The sequence below is a fragment of the Suricata suricatta genome, chromosome 3 (genome assembly GCF_006229205.1).
Source record: "Suricata suricatta isolate VVHF042 chromosome 3, meerkat_22Aug2017_6uvM2_HiC, whole genome shotgun sequence".
Classification (NCBI taxonomy): domain Eukaryota; kingdom Metazoa; phylum Chordata; class Mammalia; order Carnivora; family Herpestidae; genus Suricata; species Suricata suricatta.
In genome coordinates, this window is record NC_043702.1 from 115,983,265 (window position 1) to 116,003,547 (window position 20,283).

A 20,283-nucleotide genomic window follows, 5' to 3' on the forward strand; every position below is an offset into this window, starting at 1 on the left:
GCTTTGTCACTGTAACACTGTATCAGGTGTGTTTTCCATCTCCACTCCTTCCTGTTGCAGAAAGGACACTGACTCTTTTAAGGCTGCGATTACATTCTAACAGCTGCTCACAGCTGCTCACGGCCAGTGTTACAACCGACATTTAAAGCCATCCTCTCAGTTTCCTTGGACTTGCCCTTCCCCGCAAGCTAGGGAGTCAGCTGTGTGTGTCTGGAAAAACTGTTGATGAAAGTCGCCCGTTTATGGCCAGGGGGCCTCCATCCTGTTTGTGTAGTGAGTGCTGTTGGGCAGGCCGCGTACTCGCTGCTGATGGGGACGTGCACAGGGTGGGGTGTAGCCACAGGGCTCTGTCCTCCGGGTAAACAGCCCGCAGTCTGTCAGCATCGGCTGATGCCAGGCCGATGTGGGGGCCCCAGGGAGCGGGTTGTATCTCCTGGTGTCCGGTCCCAGCCTCCCGCCAGTCCTGTGACGCTCTTCTGGAGGTGACCCAGCTGGTGCCCGCTGGTGCCAATGCCTTTCCGACCTGCCTTTGGGCGCCTGCTTCTCTGACCGCTACCTGGGGCAGACTTTTCCTGGCTTTTCTGGAAGCCAGAGCCTCAAGGAGACCCCCCCCCTTTTCCCTGTGTGGGATTTTGGTTGTTAGCACCTGAAGTTTTCCAGGTCCCTGAGGGGGCTGGAGCTTCCAAATGGGGAACTGAGGAAAGGTCACAGGGCCCGTGGGGCTGGGCAGGACCCAGGGAGGGGACCACGTGGCAGGATGGCCCCAGCAAGCCTGGGACTAATTGAAGGACGGAGACCCCTCCGCCTTGTGGCCAGGAGATAGAGCGGGGTCAGTGGCTTTCTGTGTTGACACAAGCAGGGAGGGGCCATGGGACCTCACCCCTGCACACGTCTGCAGGGACACCAGCTAGGAAGGCAGTAGGTGCCTGGGGGTGGGGTAAGGGTGCTGGGAGGGTAGGCTCCAGGCTTCCCAACCTGCCTCTGTCCTCCTCAGCTGCAAGACTGAAAGCTCAGTGGCCTGGGAGGTGAAGAACAGGGTTGGGGCTGAGGGCGCCTCCCAGGGCTGTGCTGAGCGTTCAGTGGGCCATGCAGCTGCTCACCACGTGCCCTGTGCGTGTCTTGGGCAGCGATGACCAGATTCTGGAGTGGTGTGGGGAGGACGCCATCCACTACCTGTCCTTCCAGAGACACATCATCTTCCTGCTGGTGGTGGTCAGCTGCTTGTCCCTGTGCGTCATCCTGCCCGTCAACCTCTCGGGTGACTTGCTGGGTAATGTCCCCTCGTCTTGTGTGACTTGGGCCCAGGGCAGAGCTGCAGTGGGGGGTGGGGTGGCGTAGGGGGGGTTGGGGCTGGTGCAGGACCCCAGGGCTCGTGCTCGCCTGGTGACTTTTGGAATGATCCCTTCTGCCGAGCTGTCTGGAGAGGCACCCACCCTTGCCTGGGCGGGGAGCTGGGGCTCCCAGTGTGAGCTTCTGGTTCTAAGTAGGAGAAATAAAACCCCAAGATTTGTAGAATCAGGGGCCTTCAGAGAGTGTTGTATACTTTTCTGTGCCCACACGGTTGCAATCAGGAGGCCACAGCTAATGGCTCATGATGCTCAAAGTCAGAGCGAGGATCCGTGTTTCCTTGCAAGTGCGGGAGGCTGGCTTCCAGAATGCCCAAGAATCTGCCCCTTCCTTTCTTCTTCCTCCCTCCCTCTCTCCCTCTCTCCCTTCCTCTCTTTCTCTCTCTTTATCCTTTCTTTCTTCACCCAAACGAGGCTCAAACTCATGACCCCGAGATCCAGAGTTGCATGCTCTGCTGACTGAGCCAGAGGTGCCCCACAAACCTGCATCTTATCCCCAGGGATTCCCAACTTTGTTTTGAGACCAGCTTAGGAGGATTTTAGATTCTCAAGGAATATCACAAAAATCTCAAAGCAAAAGGCATTCAAATTGCGAAGTACCCATGTGGGGGGTTGGGAAGAGGTTGTTGGGTAAAGCAGAGGCCTTGGTTGGGGCAGCTGTGAAGAGACAGGACAGCTGGTCCCTGAGATCCCCTTCCCTGGTGTGACCCTGGAACCGAGTAAGTATCTTGTTTGTCTGCAGACAAAGACCCTTACAGCTTTGGGAGAACGACCATTGCAAACCTGCAGACGGAGTGAGTGTGGGGCAAGGGCTGCAGGGGTGTGGATGGGCGGGCCGGGGAGAAGGCAGGCTCCCCGCAGGGTCCAGCGGGCCAGGGATAGGGGGTGGGGTGGGAGTGCCTGAGAGCCTCTGGACAGCTCGCACGGCTGCTGGGCCGTGGGCATGGAGGCACCCCAGGCAGATGCCTGCCATGTGGTGGGTTTTAGGAAATGTGGAGGGCCCACCCCCGCCCCCTCCACATGGGACCCGGGCCCTGATGGCCGGTGGTGTCCCGTTTCAGCAATGACCTCCTGTGGCTGCACACCATCTTTGCCGTTGTCTACCTCCTCCTCACCGTGGGCTTCATGAGACACTATACCCAGTCCATCCAGTACCAGGAGGAGAGCATGGTGAGCGGGGCTATGGAGGGTCCCAGGTGGGACAGAGCGGGGCGGCGCCCTGGGACACGGGAGCCGTGCGCTTCAAGAGGCTTCTGTGGAACCTGGCTGGCATGTGTGCGCTCGCAGTTGACTTTAGCTTTTCATTCACTCATTCATTCATTAATTCATTCGTTCATTTATTGTTTTTAAAGTTTTCATCTATTTATTTTTGAGAGAAAGACAGACAGCACAAGCAGAGGAGAGGCAGAGAGGGGGGAGGGAGAACCCCAAGCAGGCTCCCCACTGTCAGCCCAGAGCCCAACGCGGGCTCTAACCCATGAATTGTGAGATTGTGACTTGAGCAGAAATCAAGAGTTGGACGCTTACCTGAGCCACCCAGGTGCCTGATATTAGCTTTTAAATTTTTCTGATTATTGGGGCACCTGGGTGGCTCAGTCAGTTAAGCGGCCGATTTCAGTTCAGGTCATGATCTCGCGATTTGTGGGTTCGAGCCCTGCATCGGGCTCTCTTTCGCAGCCTAGGGCCTGGAGCCTGCTTTGGATTCTGTGTGTGTCTCTCTCTGCCTCTCCCCTGCTCTCTCTCTCAAAAATAAATAAGCATTAATTTTTTTTCTGTGGGCTTTGGGCTTGTAGTTACTGATTCCAGAAGTTTCAGGTCAAGAGCAGCCCTCTGACTTTGCAGCTCACAGCTTGACGGGGGAGTTTTTGTTAGTTTGTCCCAGGCTTAGACCCTCTGATCTGGACCCGAATTTGCACTCTCTGGTTCTTTCTCTGTCTCTCGACATGCAAAGGAGGCTCCCTAGGGTTGCTTTGGAGACGTGTTCTGTGCACAGCCTGCACGTGAAGACGACGTGAAGAACACTCTTCTGGGCTCTGCCCAGGGCGCACCAGCCCCTTCTGAGCTCTCACTGTGTTCTGGGGGAGGGGAGGGGCGGGGAGGGGCAGGGAGGGCTTGAACAGGGTGCAGAACCTGGGCCCAGCTGCGGTCTGGCTTGCCCTGGGGTGACTTTTCTCTCCCTGTGCGTCCCTGGCAGGTGAGGCGGACCTTGTTCATCACGGGACTCCCCAGAGACAGCACGAAGGAGACCGTGGAGACCCACTTCCGGTGAGCAGGGCTGTGGCCCCTTGTAGGTGGGACAGGTGCTTAGACGAGCAATCTGCCTTCTACTTGGGTGCTCGGAGACATCGAGAAGGGCCCAGCCTTGCCTCTCAAGCATCTAATGGCTGCCTTGCACCAGCCCTGCTGTGGAAGGGTTCTAGAAGGCCGGGGCAGCTGGTCCTTGCAGAGCCGCCACGGCCACCTCAGGTGACCGCAGCAGCTGGGGTACAGGGCAGGGTGTAGGTTCGGAGAAACATCCTGAGAGCACATGGAGGAAGGTGATGTCCTCCGAAGGGGAGGGGCCTGGGGCTGGGCGCCTGCATCTGCCCATAGGTGTCTCTGGTGCCAGCTCCTGCTCTAGGCAGTCCTGCTGGAGGTGGGGGCAGGGGCGGGGGGAAGGAAGTGTGTGTGGTATCCTGGATGGAGGGCAGGGATGGGGCATGAGGAGAGGGGAGGGCAGGGAAGAGGAGATACAGAGGCCCCAGGACCCTGGGCCAGAGGGATTGTTTCCCCCACCCCCTGACCCCAGTGAGCGAGCTGAAGTTTCAGTCTGAATGCATTTCTCCAGGAGCCACTGGGGGGCGACTGCGATATAACTCACCACTGTTTGTGAAGAATGCTTGCTAAGTGGGTGACTCACATATACAAACTTGTAAACTGAGTGTTTACAGTTCATCAATTCCACGTATGTTATGTGCAAACCCTAGATCCTGGAATCCTTTTTCTCTGCTCCTTCAAAGAGCTGCAAGGCATCGCCTGCTGGGCAACATAACATTTGGAAACAGTTGTTTCCTTTGACTTACAACCTTAGAGACAGAAGAAAAGTCCCTCCTCTCCATCTAGACCCTAGATCCTGGTTCTCCTGTTTTAGGAGGCCTTCTGGGGGCAGTTGCAATTCCTGTGGATGGGTCTATGGGCTTTCTGTCTCTCTGTCTCTGAGATGCAACTCCAGCTCTACCCCCAGTGCCCACAACGGTGCCTGGCATGTAGCAGATGGGGATTTACGTGATCCAGGAACTCCTGGGGGCGGAATGCATGGTTTTGTGCATCTGGTGGGGAGGGAGCATTGTACGGCGGCCACTAGCACCAGGCTGCCTGGATTCACATCTTGGCTCTGACAGCCGCTAGCTGTGTGACCTTAGGCATAAGTCCTTTAACCTCTCTGACCCTTACGTTCCTAATCTGTAAAATGGGGATAGAGCCTCCCAGGTTATGATGAGGACTGCATAGTGAGTACTGTAGTAGCACCCGGCCAGGAGTGAGTCTACACACAGCACACTTATGAGCATCTTACTATGATTGTTCATGCGGGTGCAGACATTTTCTGAGCTGCGAGCCCTTTGCGTTCATTAAACCTGAAAGGTCTGTGATCTTCAAAAGGGGCACAGGCTGTATAGGATTTCTGGACGGTCCAAGATAGATGTGAGCTAGAGCAGGCTATAGCGCTCTTCCTTTGGGAGAGTGGAGGAGATAATGAACCGTGTTCATCTTCCCCCTGATGCGCCCGCTGGCTTACAGCGTTTCAGTCAATTGCTTTCATGCTATTAAAAAAGCCCTCTTTGTATTAAATTTCAAAATTTTGCCTTTTCTGAAAAGACAAGAGAAAAGAGGTCTCTGTGGGTACAAATAATACCCTTGGGGACTTGGTGGGGGTCTCCCTGCCTGGGGGAGGGTTCTCTTCTCCAACGCCTGCCCTGTGTACAGGGACGCATATCCCACGTGTGAAGTGGTGGATGTACAGTTGTGCTACAATGTGGCCAGGCTGATGTACCTGTGCAAGGAGCGGTAAGTGGGGCTGGCCTGGGGTCCCTTCTCTCCCTCCCTCACAGGGCCGCCTGCCTCTTTCCTCACTGCTGGATGGCTCTAGGCAGAGCCCCTTGTGGAGAAGGCAGGAGGGGGCCTCTGCCCCTTTCTGGTTTCGACAGCTGAACTCCTGGGGTGCCTGGGGGGCTCGGTTGGTTAAGCCTCCGACTCTTGGTTTTGGCTCAGGTCACTATCTCATGGTTTGTGAGTTCGAAACCCACATCAGGCTCTGCGTGGGCTGCTTGGATCCTGCTTGGGATTCTCTCTCTCCCTCATTCTCTGCCCCTCCCCGGCTTGCATGCACGCTCTTTCTCTCTTAAAATAAATAAACTTAAAACAAAAAAAAGAAAGCTGAGCTCCTGGGTGGCTGGCCGGTGGGTGTGGGGTCTATGTCGCAGGGTTATTGGGAGTCTGATGTCTGTGTCGGCCCCCCTACCCTCTTCCCTGCAGGAAGAAGACGGAGAAGAGCCTGACCTATTACATGAACCTGCGGGCGAAGACAGGCCAGTGCACCCTCATCAACTCGAAGCCCTGTGGCCAGTTCTGCTGCTGCGAAGTACCGGGGTGTGAGTGGGTGAGGGCCCGGCCCCCCGCGGGAGTGCCCCAGGGTCCCCGCTGCCCACACAGGGCCCGTGGTCATGAGGGGGTGCGTGTTCTCAGGAGGACGCTGTCTCCTACTACACGCGCATGAAGGACAGGCTCCTGAAGGGGATTGCGGAGGAGGAGCGCCGGGTCCAACAGCAGCCCCTGGGGATGGCCTTCGTCACCTTCCAGGAGAAGTCCATGGCCACCTAGTGAGTGTGGCCCTTTCTCGGTTGACTCCCTGTCCCCCTCCAGAGGACCTGCTGGCCCTGCGGAATCCACCCCCGGGATTGGCTGTGGCTGGGGAGTGGCTGTGACGCTGACTCTTCAGATGTGCACTCTGCCCGGGCTTCCCGATGACGACATACAGATGCACAGAACCCGGGCACTGGGGGCTCCCTGTGCAGAGCAGGGTGCGGGGCAGGGCTGGGGGCACATGTGGGCGCCAGCATGGGGCTCTAGCTCCTGGAGCAGCATCGCACCTGGGGACGCGGTGTCATCGCGCCTTGGGAGCAGCAGGGCCTGGGGTGGGGAAAACAGGTGGCCACGCAAGCACCCCGTCCCCTGCCGCCTCTGCAGGCACCACGCACCCAGGAATGGTCTCCTGTGGTGAGGCTGGAGCCAGGAGGGGCCCATGGAAAGAGGGTGTTCTGAGACACGAGTGAGGGTGTGGAGATGGCAAGGGTCGAGATGGCAGTCATGGGGGGCCCTGGGCGTCAGGGTGGGAAGAGGTGAGGACCAGTGAGGCCTGGCTGCATGGTGTGCCCACTTGCCCAGCCTCCTGGGCACCGGAGGGGGCGATGGCATGGGGAAGAGGCGATGGCACGGAGAGGAGCCCCGGGTCTGTGCAGCAGCCCCATGGTGTGCAGACCTGAGCTGGTGAACTTCAGGCTCCTGACACTGAAGCAGAAGTGGCTCCGGGCTCCCCAGCTGGTACTGAGGACAAGCAAAACCCTCCCTGCAGCAGTCCTCTCTGCGCATGTGTGTGGTGCCCCAAGCGGCTGGGCTCCGGCCACTTCTGCTCTTCCTTCCCGCCAGCATCCTCAAAGACTTCAACGCCTGCAAGTGCCAGGGCCTTCGGTGCAAAGGTGAGCCCCAGCCGTCCTCCCGCAGCGCGGAGCTCCGAATCTCCAAGTGGACGGTCGCCTTTGCCACGTACCCCGAGGACATCTGCTGGTGAGGGCCGGGAAGGGGGGTGGGGGGAGGGGCCCCGGGGCCTGGAATCACATGTACCCTATACCACAAGGACATTTGGGGAGGCCCCAGGTTGGGAAAGGAGGCAGGGGGCAGGGACCCTGGTCTGGAAGCACAGGTGTGAGCTAGCCTTCATTCCCCCCCCACTCCCTTGCACGTGACTCCTGGCTCTACTCTGGGTCTGGGGCAGGGGGCAGGAGGGTGGGGGGGCGTCCATATCCAGCACTGCCCTCCAGTGATGCCTCTGGAATTTTCAGTTTCCTTATGGCCACATTAAAAGAGTAAAAGGAAACTGTTCAACTTAATTTTAATAATCTCTCTGTATCAAAAATACTATCATTTTTATTATGCAATCAGTTACTTTTTAGTGGAGATGTTTCTATTTTTCATACTTAGTAACTCTGAAGTCTGGAGTGTATATATTCTCTGGGTTTGGACCATCCCCGGTTTGGGGCTCAGGAGCTCTGGCTGCTACATCACATGGTGCGGACTTAGGTTTGTTGTCAGCCATGTGTCCGGCCTGGGGACACTCTGCTGAGCTTGGCTGTGTCTACAGGGACCATTGGAAGCCTTGAGCATGATGTCGGGGGTGAGGGTAGCCCCAGCAGAGGCTCTGGTGTGGCTGGTTCAGCTCTCTGCCCAGAGCGAGCTTTGGGAACTCATCTTCATGGTTCTGAGTGGGCCTCTGACGTTCTGTCTCGGTTCACAGAGCTTAGCAAACATGGAGGCATTGTGCTGGGCTGCCCTCGGTGGGGTGAGAAGCCTGGGCATGGCTGTCCCCTCCCTCCCTCTACATGCACCCAGCCCCCTGCCCTGTGTTGCTAGTCACCAGGGCTTGTGGGCATGGCCATGTTGGGTCTCATTCTGTCTGTCTGGGTGATCACAGCATCTCTCTGGTGGGTTCTGGCCCCCAGGCTATGGCTGGGGTGCCACATGTCCAGTGAATAACTTGTTTTCCCTCTGAGCTCAGAGGGACCCTGAATTTGACCTTGCTGGAGCTGAAGGTCAGTACAGAGAACTTGCCTATACTCCTGAGGTCCAAAGGAGCCTCGCTGTGCCTGAATGTGACCTGCTGGCCTGTCCCTGCTGGGGGCGCTAAGGGTGTGGCCGGCAGCCTCCAGGGCCTGTGTCCTCCCCTCTGCAGGAAGAACCTCTCCATCCAGGGTGTCCGATGGTGGCTCCAGTGGTTGGGCATCAACTTCACTCTCTTCTTGGGGCTGTTCTTCCTGACCACCCCCTCCATCATCTTGTCCACCATAGACAAGTTCAATGTCACCAAACCCATCCGAGAGCTCAACGTGAGTGTTCACTCTATAAGTCCTTCCTGCAAGGCTGTGTATGGGAAGGCGTGGTGGGTGGCATGGAGCCCGGGACATGAGGGCGCCTCTGGGAGCTGCGTCACTCAGCTCACGTCAGCACCTTTAAGCCTTGAGCAGGTGTGGCCACATTTATTACACTGGCTTTGTGTGTGCTTGCGCTAGCGCATGTGTCTATGGAATCAACCTAAGTGTTCAACAGTAGGGGAGTGAGTGTTAAACAGCAAAAGTTGTGCCTGATGGAATGTTAAGTGTCACAAAATTGCACAACCCAGTGGCGGGCCTGGGGCTTACAAACCAGAACTTGGGCTCGTCTCTGAGAAATGGGTGTGACAAGACCAGCATGTGGCCGGTGAGACATGTGTATGTGGCAGGTATTGTGGGGAGCAGGTGGGAGAGAATGGCAAGAGCTTGGCTGATGGGTGAGGGGGTGGCATTACTCCTTGACCTTGACGGTCGTGTCTGATAATCTGGTTATGAAGTCACTAGTTCTAGATAGGGAACAAGTGATTTTTAAAAATCTCAGACGAATTGAGAACAGCTAGCACTCCCCAAATTGGTCTTTACTTAAAAGGTGTTGGTTTCCCCAGGGCGCCTAGGGGCTCAGATGGTTAAGTGTCTGACTTGGTTTCGGCTCTGGTCATGATCTTGCGGTCGGTGAGATCGAGCCCCGCGTCAGGCTCTGTGCTGAAAGCTTGGCGTCTGCTTGGGATTTTCTCTATCCCTCTCTCTCTGTCCCTCCCCTGCTCGCTCGCTCTTTCAAAATAAAGAAATAAACTTAAAAAAAATTAAAAAGATCTTGCTGTCCCCTAATTGGCTTTGCTGAGATGTCACCCTAAATCTTTTTTCTTTTCTCCAGCTCCACTTGGCATTCAGTCAGTCACGCTCGGGGAAGCGCACGGGGCTGGGAGGCGTGAGGTTCTGCGTGCCACCCCGTGCCGGTCCCCAGCTGATGAGTTCTGAACCTTGGGCTTTCATCCAAAAGCTGGGGCAAAAGGTTTCGAACCTGTCTTATACTCTCGGGGCTCTGGTGGAGGGCAACCAGACAAGGTGATGTGTGGTCCAGGCTCTCTTACCAGATTCGTTGTAGAATTAAAAAAATAAAACAAAACAAAACAACAATGGCACACATTAAGCAATTTTGTTTATATATTAAAGTGTGTAAATGTTGACGCCTTTGCCAGTCTTTGGATGTATGGCCAAGGCCTGTGCTTTTGGGGGTGGGTCGGCTGAGTGGAGCCCCCCTTTGTTGATTTTCCTGAAACCAGTTTTAGTTTTATTGTAAAGCAAGGATTTGCAGATACTTGGCAAAACTGTTCCAAGTACAGGACCTTCCTGGAGCTCCGTTCCCTCCATTTTTCTACATTTCATTTACTCTCTGCTCAATCAATAGCATTAAAAAAATTTTTTACGTTTATTTTAGAGAGAGAGAGAGAGAGACAGACAGAACATAAGCAGGGAGGGGCAGAGAGAGAGGGAGACACAGAATCAGAAGCAGGCTCCAGGCTCCCAGCTGTCAGCACAGAACCTGATGCAGGGCTCAAACCCATGAATCATGAGATCATGAGCTGAGCCGAAGTCGGCAGAGCCCGATGTGGGGCTCAAACTCTCGATCATGAGTTCGTGAGACCATGAGATCATGATCTGAACTGAAGCTGGACACCTAACGAACTGAACCACCCAGGTGCCCTCAATAGCATTTAAAAAATTTTTATTTGAGACTGTACACGAGCTGGGGGGGGATCTCAAGGAGGCCCCAAGCTCAGTGCAGAGCCTGATGCAGGGCTCGATCCCACAATCCTGGGATCGTGACTTGAGCCAAAATCAAAAGTCAGATGCTCAACTGACTGAGCCCCCCAGGTACCCCGTAATTCACTAGCATTTTGTAGAAGTCGGCCTTTATCAAGTCTTTCCGAAATATGCTTTTTTTCTTTTTAAATGCCCATTTTATCAGGGAAAGCAGTCAGTCAGCTTGTGTGATTACTGTAGAGGCTTGGGCAGGATTAGGTCACTGCCAGGCAGGCGGAAGCTGAGTGGGCAGGCTGCCTGGGGATGCCCTGGCGTCTGTATTCCCTCTTCCCTTGGCGTCTGCCCTCGGTTTTTTGTCAGGGAGGTGGGGGGGGGGGCGTCGATTGTTCTGGGCAGTGGGATAGGTGGATGTCAGTTGTATCCTTTGCTCTGATGAGCTGTGCTTACATCAGGGCTGGGCTGGTCTACTCGGCCAATGTTATGGAACACCTTCTCTGTGTGGGGCACAGCGTCGGCTTCGGGGGGGCAAGGCAAGGGCGACCAGTAGCTGCTGTGACAGCAGGTCATGGCCCCCAAGTGCCTGTGGCCATGGCCCCTCTACCTGCAGCTTCTGTGGCCCGTGTTTTCCAGGACCCGATCATCAGTCAGTTCTTCCCGACCCTCCTCCTGTGGTCCTTCTCGGCCCTGCTCCCCACCATTGTCTACTACTCCACTCTGCTGGAGTCGCACTGGACCAAGTGAGTGAGGGTGCTGTGCCCCCCCCCCCCAGGGCAATGGGTGCCCAGCAGGGGCCTCGGGGGTGGGTGCTGGGAGGGTTCATCTCTGTGTCCCTGCAGGTCCGGAGAAAACCAGATCATGATGCCCAAGGTCTACATATTCCTGATCTTCATGGTGCTGATCCTGCCCTCCCTCGGCCTCACCAGGTATGCGTCACCGCCTGCTGCCCTGAGTTCACAGTCAGGGTCTGGACAGCTCTGTCCCCAGGACCATGGAAGTGGTGTTAGAGGATACAAATCCCTGAAGACCCATAGACTAGTCCCTCCCACTTGGGGTGCAGTTGGGGGGAGGCTTATGGATTGTTCTGGAGATAATGGTTTTTCTTCCTTGAAAAGAAGCTTGAGGGGCGCCTGGGTGGCTCAGTCGGTTGGGCCTCCAACTTCGGCTCAGGTCAGATCTCACATTCGTGGGTTCGAGCCCTGCGTCAGGCTCTGTGCTGACAGCTGGCTCAGAGCCTAGAGCCTGCTTCCAGTTCTGCGTCTCCTCTCTCTGCCCCTCCCCCTCTCATGCTCTGTCTCTTCTGTATCAAAAATAAATAAAACATTAAAAAAAATTTAAAAAAAAAATAAAAAGAAGCTTGAAGGGATGCCTGGGTGGCTTAGTCTGCTGGGTGTCCAGCTTTGGTTCAGATCATGATCTCACAGTTTGTGAATTCCAGCCCCAAGTCAGGTTCTGTGCTGGCAGCTCAAGCCTGGAGCCTGTTTCAGATTCTGTGTCTTCCTCTCTCTCTACCCTTCCCCTGCTCGTACTCTGTCACATAAATAAATAAACCAAAAAAAAAAAAAAGAAGAAGCTTGAAGACAGAATTTCTGTCTGGGGGGAGGGTCGAGTCTCTTTGTGTTTATTTTAGTATATGTGCTGCAGAAGCGAGCACTTTGTGTTTATTTTTAGGGCAGCCATTGGAGCGGGTCCTTACTCAGGAATGGGTGGGACCTCACACAACAAATGTTGACCTTGATATTCAGCCTGCTGGGGAGAGCAGGTAGTGATTGCCTGGAGGGTGGGCATAAACTCTTATGGGATTCATTTTTCTTCTAGTTTGGACTTTTTCTTCCGGTGGCTCTTTGACAAAACTTCCTCAGAAGCGTCCATCAGGTTGGAGTAAGTATCGGCCAGGTTTTGGAGCTGTGGTCCTGGGGACAGGTCCCACAGGGGCTTGACCGTGGCTGTGCTGGGGTGGGGCTGGGGCAGTGCGGTGTCTGTGCCAGCACAGGCGTCTCCTCCTGAGACCGTCGGCCTGGCGTTTCCCTGGCACCCGGCAGGGATGAGGCCACACTGTGGGAGCTGACCCGCTTTGTGCCATGTGTGCAGCAGTGTGGTTAATCTTTTCGGCTGAAACTTCATTAGTGGAAGTTTTGTTCATTTTTGGAAACTTCATTACTGAGAACGGAGCCGCTAGGGGAGAAGGAGCCTGTGGGTCTCAGTGGTGCTGGCTGGGGCATGGGAACGGCTGTGCCCTGTGAGGTTGGGCCCCGGCACTATTTACCCCAGGAGAACGGAATTAAACCTATTTCCACGGTGTGTCCCCGTGTTTTCAACGTGTGCTGCACCCCCGGAGTGATCCCTCTTGTGCTCAATGCTTTAACCTTTATGGCATGCTGTGTGTCCCCTTCACTAGGATGCAGGCCCCCACAGGGGTGGGGGGCAGGGACAGGACCAGGAGCAGGGGCGGGGCAGGGACAGGAACAGGGGCAGGCCAGGGGCAGGCCAGGGGCAGGGGTAGAGCAGGGGCAGGAACAGGGACAGAGCAGTACCAGGGGTAGGGGTGGGGCCGGGGTAGGGCAGGAACCGGGACAGGGGCAGGGGTAGGGTTGGGGCAGGAACAGGGGCAGAGCAGGACCAGGGGCAGGGGCAGGTCCTTCTACTCTCCAAGCCTGGACCGTGGAGCAAGCGTCCGCACAAAATGCAGGGGCTCCGCTCCCACCCCACCGAGCGCCCCTTCCGGGCGGGAAAGAGGCTCACTGCCTGGCTGTCCCCAGGTGCGTCTTCCTGCCCGACCAGGGCGCCTTCTTTGTGAACTATGTCATTGCCTCGGCCTTCATCGGCAATGGCATGGAGCTGCTGCGGCTGCCCGGCCTGGTCCTCTACACCTGCCGCATGGTCATGGCCAAGACGGCAGCCGACCGCAGGAACATCAAGCAGGTATGCCCCCCACCTTCGGCCCCCCATGGGACCGGCGATCACTCAGCAGGTGTGCTTGGGGCCCAGACCTGAAGCCTGAGGGGACACTCTGCATCTGTCCTCGGTGCCCCCCCGGGCTCTCAGGCCTGCTGCGTAGACACAATTGGAGCAAGAGAAACACTGAACACGAATCCTTTAACCTGGGCGGCCTGGGTGTGAGCCTAGCAGGGCTGGAGAAGTCTGTGCAGACAGGACTGCAGGCCAGGGCAGGGCGCAGCTGCGTGCCCCCCATTTCCAAAGTCCTCCCCGTATGCCCCGGAGGCACTCGGGCGGGGTCTGGAGCAAACCCCCAGCTCCACCACCTCCTCCCAGAATCAGGCCTTCCAGTTCGAGTTTGGAGCCATGTATGCCTGGGTGCTGTGCGTCTTCACCGTCATCATGGCCTACAGCATCACCTGCCCCATCATTGCGCCTTTCGGTGAGTGTGCGGGGGGGTGGGCGTTTGGGGAGGGGTGGCTGAGCCCGAAGGGCCCCCAGGATGGCCGCCATAGTGCCCCGCCCACCCAGGACTTAGGCAGCCTCTGGGAGTCACAGGGACACGACGTCTGGTCCCTCTGGCCGCCCGTGGCAGCCGCCCTGATCCCAGCATCTGGCAGCTGACGCCTGGGTCTTGAGTGACGAGTGTGTGTGCCCCACGGGGTGTCACATGTAGCACTCAACGTGGTCTGACGCAGCACCTCTCATTTGTATCCCTTTTTCACACTCAGTGTGACCAGCCTGAGGAGTAGACCAGGATTTGAGCTGAGGACTGTTGGACTTTAAAGACTGAGGTCTTGCAACTAACATAAACATCAGGAACTGGAGACAGATGGAAGATTCTGGAAGGATATAGAACACCCAACAGACTGTTGGCAGTGACAGCTGAGGTTTAGGGGTGGGAGGAGGTTTTAGTTTTCTGTTTATGTTTGAACTATTTAAAAAATCAATAGATTAATTTTTTTAAGGTTTATTTATTTATGTTTTGAAGGAGAGAGAAGACAGAGGGTGAGCAAGGGAGAGGTGGAGAGAGAGAGGGAGACACAGAATCCGAAGCAGGCTCCAGGCTCTGAGCTGTCGGCACAGAGCCTGACCCTGGGCTCGAACTCAGAGACCATGAGATCATGACCTGAGCTGAAGTCGGATGCTCAACCAACTGAGCCCCCCAGGCGCCCCAACAGTATTACTCTTTAAATACAAAACAGGGACACCTGCCTGGCTCTGTCAGTGGAGTGTGGACTCTTGATCTCAGGTTGTGAGTTCAAGCCCCACATTGGGTATAGAGATGACTTAACAATAAAACCTTAAAAAAATAAAAAATAAAACCAAACCCATTTTTAAGAGACTGTGACATAATAGAAAGTACATGCACCTTCTGTGCTGCCCCTGGGGCAGGACCCTCGGGCACCTGCTGACTGCTGAGTGCAGAGGGTCAGCTGGGGCTGGGAAGGGACGCGTAGTGGGGGGCTTGCGTGGGAGGACCCGGCATCCAGGTACAAAGTAGCTTCTTTCTGCAAAATGATCCTAGAATTTCTGTATTCCGTAGGGACAGAATCACAGCCTTCTTTACTCCTTGGGGTCAGGGGGAAGCCAGGAGGAGGAGGGGAGAGAGCAAGCGAGCACACACAAGCAGCCACCGTCTTCATTGAGCCCCACTTTGCCTTCATGTAGTCAGATGGCAGACTGGGCCCGGCTCCACAGACAAATGGCTGCCCCCAGGGGGAGGGGGCAAAGGGGAGGGAGGGGGCCCCACCAGGCTTGCCACTCATGGCCCCGTCTCTGCAGGCCTCATCTACATCCTGCTCAAGCACATGGTAGATCGGCACAACCTCTACTTTGCCTACCTCCCGGCCAAGCTGGACAAGAGGATCCACTTAGCGGCTGTCAACCAGGCCTTGGCCGCCCCCATCTTGTGCCTCTTCTGGCTCTATTTCTTCTCCTTCCTGCGCCTGGGTGAGGAGGGGCCCTCTGCCCAGGGCGGGGCGGGGGCAGGAGGCAGCCCTCGGCCTATTTCCGTATCCACGCCAGCCAGCCAAATAGCATCCAACTTGGTGTCCAGTCAGAACGTGGTACCCAGGGTGGAGGCTGGTGGGGGACAGCAGGACGACCCGGTTCTTGAGCCGAACCGAGCCCGTGTGACCCTGCTGGAGGCCACATCACTCGAGGGGCCTTAGAGAGGAGGCAGGTCCTTAATGAGCTCTGCAGGAGCTGAACCGGGCAGGCAGGTCCAGATTGCTCCTGGCAGGGTGGGTGTGAAGGAGGTGGACGCTAGCAGGAGGAAAAACGGACACTCTTGGGCAAAAGAAAAAGGCAGAGGGGATGTGACGGCGCCCTGGGTGTGGGGGCGCCTCCGTCCTGCTTGGCTCAGGATGCTGGAGACCAGAGGGAGCTGACACAGCAAGTTGGCTATGCCATCGACTTGGTGTTCCAGTGCCTGAAAATCTGACCAGGGTTCATGCCAGTGGGTCCTTTTGTCTGCTTCTGGCTATGAAGACACCATCCCAGCTGGGGGGGGATCTTTACTCTCTGCCCGAGGGGGAGGTTGCGCATGGTTCCTGCACCAGACGTGGCCCCTTGTCCCCCAGCAAGGCGGGTGTCCCTGTGTCCTCAGGTCTGAAGGCCCCCCTCACCCTGTTCACCTTCCTGGCCGTTTTGCTCACCATCCTGGTCTGTCTGGCCTATACCTGCTTTGGATGCTTCAAGCACCTCAGCCCTCTGACCTACAAGGTGAGGGCCAGCGCATGGGGGGAGATGGGTGCTCTCCTCATGCCCCCTGACCCATCACGTAGCAGCATGTCCACAGCCTTCTCCGGGGTGGGGGGTGGGGAAGGCCTGGTGCTTGGGGGCGCTGCCCCTTCCCTGTGCCGCCCACGCAGTCCCCTGCTGCCAGGAGCCTGGCGCCAGCTGGTCCTACTATCTGGGGGTTACTGGTCTATGCGTTTGGAAGCGTTGCGTCCAGGGAGGGCAGCTTTGTTTATTGTTGAGAGTTTCTGCTGTCGCTGCTGTCTGCAGACAGAAGAGTCGGCCAGTGACAGAGAGAGTGAGGCTGAGGCCCATAGGCCACCGCCGTTCACGGTGAGTATCGCAGTCTTCCCTGAGCTACATGCTGAGCCTCTCATGTCCTGACAGAAGGGCCTTGACAACATGGCAGCCACGTTTCTAAATTAGGGTCGCAAGAGGGCATCCCGAGTCGCATGGCCATCTCCCCACTGGTCCACTTACTGCCCACCTCCCTTCTCGGCATGCCTACTGCCCGCTTCAACTGGGCGTGCCAAGGCCCTGTGGCCAAGGAAGCTTGGGCAGGAGCAAGGGGTTCAGCAGTGCCTGCTGTGTGAAGCCTCCAGGGTCCTGCTCCGGTCCCGGACAGAGCCAGGGCAGAGCCAGAGACCTGTCACCAGTAGCCTTCTCTCCAGCTGCTGCTGCCTCCGCTGAAAGGCACTCTGATGGGCATGTGTCCTTGGACCAGCCCCAGGGAGCAGGGTTTCAGAGTCACTACCCAGGGGCACACCTGCCCTCCGCAGACAAGGAGGAGGTGGGCAGGTGGATGGCAGAAGTGCCTTTCTCAGCCTGGCTCTGGGAGAGGAGCGTCGGGCGTGGGGGAGGACTCGTGCCCAGCCCCTGCTCCAAGCACTCATGCCCCGCCCCCCCATGTGGTCTAGCCCTACGTGCCCCGGATTCTGAGTGGCTTGTCCTCGGAGAGAACAGCTCTGTCCCCGCAGCATCAGCAGACTTATGGCGCCGTCTCTGACATCAGTGGGACCATCCTGGGGCAGTGTCCGGCCCAGGGCCCTTCGGACAGCGACAGCAGGCTGGCTGCCTACCAGGAGGCCTGAGGGTGGTGGGCCAGGCTCCGAGGAGGGAGCGGAGCAGACCCAGGTGGAAAAGCGACTGGACTCGGGCCCCAACCAAGCTTAGGACTACTTTGTACCTGTTAGAAGCACACCTGCTCTGGAGAGATGGACCCAGAAAGGTGCCCCTGCCCTTGGCTGAGGAAGGCAGAGCAGGGGGTGTGGCCTTTCTGGTCACAGCAGCGGGAGAGGAGTGGTGCGTGCCTGGGACTCTGCGTCTCCAGGTCCCCCTCTGCAGCTGGGACACATCCCTGGTGACTTAACAAGACTACATGTTGGAACGGTGCCTGGCAGCCGCATGCCACTGCCCCAGGTATCAAGGAGGACACAGGAGGACATCTCCCCTCTGAGGGCAGGCACTGCCCACCGCCACTGGCACAAGGTCAGCTGACTGATAACCAGAGAGTCTTGTTCCGGCCTGGTCCCCTCACATCACTGCATCCAGCCACCTCCCACCCCTCCGGTGGCGGGGGGTGGGGGGGGCCTCCACCTTCAGAGCAGGAAGGGAGTGGGCCCCGGTTGGGCAGCAGGCACTCTCCACGGCCACACTGTGGCTCCTTGTTTCTGTATCACGGTGCCAGTGACACTGGCTGTGTCAGGGTCACCCTGCAGCAGGGAAGGGCAGGAGGACCACGAATAAAGTGCTCATTCAGCCAGACTCTGGTGAGATCGGGGCCCATCTACCTGTTCCCCCTGAGGTGGGATAGGGGAGCAGTGCCTAGGGTGTCCTGGAGCCACGGAGGAGGGGTGTCTGCCTCTAGCTAGGCCATGCACCACCCTTAAGCTACGATCTTGGCTAGAAGGATAGGTGACCCCTTGCCTCTTTTTCTCCCCATTGGACAGGGACATGGCTCTGGGCTGCAGCGGTGGGGCTGGAGGGGTGGGCTCCATCCTGCAGGGGCAGGGCTGGGGATTCTATCCTGCAGGGGTGGGGCTAGGGGCAGTGCTCCATCCTGCAGGGGCGAGGCCAAGCCGCCTGAGACCCTGACCCCGCAAGGCCCAGCCTCAGGCCCTGCTGGGTGCTCCCTCTAGGTGCACAGGACACCCAGCAGGGGTTGAGTTCCCCACCCCAGACTGCACACCTGCCAGCTCTCCTGGGAGGGGACCCCACGTGGGGCCGGGACAAGCACACATCACCTGATTCCAGGCGCTCTGAGAACCAAAATCATTGATCAGTATCCAGCTGTGCACAGAACATGGGACCCTGCTACGGGCAGGGGGATACATATGAGGGCCGCGCTGGGTCAGGGGCTTCCAGGTCAAGGGGCTGACAGGGAGGGGGCCTGTCGCTTCGCTAGGAGCATGGCCGTCCCCGCAGGCATCACTGCAGCTCGAGCAGCCCCACGAACTTGCGGATGTCCTGGGCCAGCAGCTCGGGCTCCTCAAGGGCGGCGAAGTGGCCCCCACGTGGCATGTAGGAGTAGGACACAAGCTTCCGGTACTTGCTCTTCACCCACTTCTCCGGTGTGTGCAGCAGGTCACACGGGAAGGCGGCGAGGCCAGTGGGCACGAACACCTTGACCCTGGAAGGGGCAGATCCCATTGAGGGGTGAGGTTGCATCCTTGTCTCCTCTGCTCCCCCTCCCCCGTCTCCCAGTGGGGAGCGCAGGGACCAGGGGGTGGGACCAGAGGTCAGAGCCAGGGTTTTAACTACCTCAATTCCAACCCACCAAGGGCCTTCCTTCTGGAAGGGCTGGCCAGGCTGGGGAACAGGGCTGGTTGGGATGGGGCTGCTTCTAACCCTCCATGAGGTTCCCTTTCCCTCTGCTGCCACCTGCTGGTCTCCATGTGAGATTCCAAGGGGCTCCTGGGGGGTTCCAGAGCCAGGCTTGCCACAGCGGGCTGCTGGGTTCCCTTCGTGAGCTAGTTCTAAAGGTGCAGGATTTCTCCCAGTTCCTCCCACCCCGGCCCCGACCTTAAACTTCGTTCTCATGGTGGGCGCTCTGTGCACCCCCTTAAAGTTCGTTCTTATGCTGGGCACCCTGTGCACTCGCCCGCCATCAAGCGTCTGCCCTCTGGTTCAAGACCAGCTCGTCTCTTGGCTCCCTGCACTGGAGGCCCCTCAGCTGGGGTTCCCTCGAGGCTGTGCCAGGCTCACCGATCATTCTTGAAGAGCTGTCCCGAGTTCTCCTTGTAGAAGCGCTGGGAAGAGGCGATGGTGCCTGTTGTCCAGTAGAGCATGACGTTGGTCAGCAGGTCGTCCAGGGAGAACTTTCTGTGAAAGCAGAACCAGAAGGCCACTCAGTGCCTGGTGCACCAGGCAGGCCACTTTCTGGCCTGGAGCACAGGCGGGGACAGTGCCTGCCTGGTTTCCTCCTCAGACCTCACTGCAAGCCTAGGGCATCACCCCTGCGGCACAGGCAGGCTCCAGCCAGGGCCACCCGCTACAGGGACTGCAGGTGACGCGCATGCGGACTGTGCATGAGGCAAGCTACGCTGTCGGCCTGGCTGGTGCCAGCCTGCACCCCTGACTACCCCCAGAGTGCTCCCATCTGGGCAGGAAATAGCAGGTGAGGTCAACCGACCCCAGGGGCTGTGGGCTGGTCATCACCGGGTGCCCGGAGGTGGGTGCCCATGCCTGGGCCCTCAGGACAGGCCATCAGGGACCATCTCCAGGTGGCTCGCCTGTGAGGGCCTACGCAGGACAGGGTGACCAGGCAGCTTTCAGAACCCCTGGGCCCGCCAGGCATTGCCCATGAGTTTCCGCCAAGTTTATGTCACCACAGGAGGGAGCCAGGGGGCCCTGTGCAGAATCCTCCCCCACTCAGCATGGGACACCCCTTTTATTCTCAGTCTAGGGCTGCGTGGCTCCACACTTGGGGGAGGAGTCATTTGGTTCTCACTGTTGGGGCACATGGTCTGTGACCCCAGAAACCCCATGTTCTCTGGGCCCCTCCTGCTCAGGCTCTCTCCGCCTGCCCTGTGTCCATAGCCCCTTGGAGCCCTCCATGGCTTCCCCCTGGACAGCTGCTGGTGTCCACTGGATGTGCCCTCTGGACGCCTTCCTCTGCCCCGAGTACCCCCCTTCCCCATCTTCCGCCCCGTCCAGCCTCCAGGAGGTGGCCCCGCCCTGTCCCTGCTGCCTGGACTGTGAAACACTGAGGCTCTGCTCCCACGTGGCTCTCCGGCTCGAGGGTAGTGAGTTTAGTTGGTGAACCTGAAGCCAGTTTGCCGGATTCACTTGTTTGTGTCGGTGGAATGTGCTGGCCATCGGCCGGAGGGAAGTTGGTGGCTGGGATGCAGCTGGAGGGA

The 20,283-nt window shown here is 57.7% G+C and overlaps 2 protein-coding genes across 7 annotated transcripts in view; one reads left to right on the forward strand and one right to left on the reverse strand.

Annotated features, from left to right (window-relative positions):
- The window catches only part of TMEM63A (transmembrane protein 63A), a 29,297-nt gene extending 11,608 nt beyond the window's left edge, over positions 1–17,689 (forward strand). For 4 of the 6 annotated variants that reach the window (XM_029934907.1, XM_029934906.1, XM_029934908.1 and 1 more), the window contains 18 exons: positions 1,128–1,270; positions 2,089–2,140; positions 2,408–2,516; positions 3,541–3,611; positions 5,310–5,390; positions 5,859–5,982; positions 6,069–6,202; positions 7,029–7,166; positions 8,329–8,482; positions 10,880–10,986; positions 11,086–11,172; positions 12,065–12,127; positions 13,006–13,168; positions 13,520–13,625; positions 14,969–15,136; positions 15,795–15,910; positions 16,196–16,258; positions 16,843–17,689. In XM_029934907.1, the coding sequence (XP_029790767.1) occupies positions 1,128–1,270; positions 2,089–2,140; positions 2,408–2,516; positions 3,541–3,611; positions 5,310–5,390; positions 5,859–5,982; positions 6,069–6,202; positions 7,029–7,166; positions 8,329–8,482; positions 10,880–10,986; positions 11,086–11,172; positions 12,065–12,127; positions 13,006–13,168; positions 13,520–13,625; positions 14,969–15,136; positions 15,795–15,910; positions 16,196–16,258; positions 16,843–17,016 (2,053 nt within the window). In that variant the 3' untranslated portion in view covers positions 17,017–17,689. The remainder of the gene's footprint in view (positions 1–1,127; positions 1,271–2,088; positions 2,141–2,407; positions 2,517–3,540; positions 3,612–5,309; positions 5,391–5,858; positions 5,983–6,068; positions 6,203–7,028; positions 7,167–8,328; positions 8,483–10,879; positions 10,987–11,085; positions 11,173–12,064; positions 12,128–13,005; positions 13,169–13,519; positions 13,626–14,968; positions 15,137–15,794; positions 15,911–16,195; positions 16,259–16,842) is intronic. The other 2 variants (XM_029934912.1, XM_029934911.1) reach the window with 2 other exon arrangements.
- Positions 17,690–18,181: 492 nt separating this feature from the next.
- Positions 18,182–20,283, reverse strand: part of EPHX1 (epoxide hydrolase 1) — a 19,141-nt gene continuing 17,039 nt past the window's right edge. The window contains 2 exon segments of the mRNA XM_029934913.1: positions 18,182–18,554; positions 19,130–19,308. Coding sequence (XP_029790773.1) covers positions 18,353–18,554; positions 19,130–19,308 — 381 coding nt within the window. The 3' untranslated portion in view covers positions 18,182–18,352.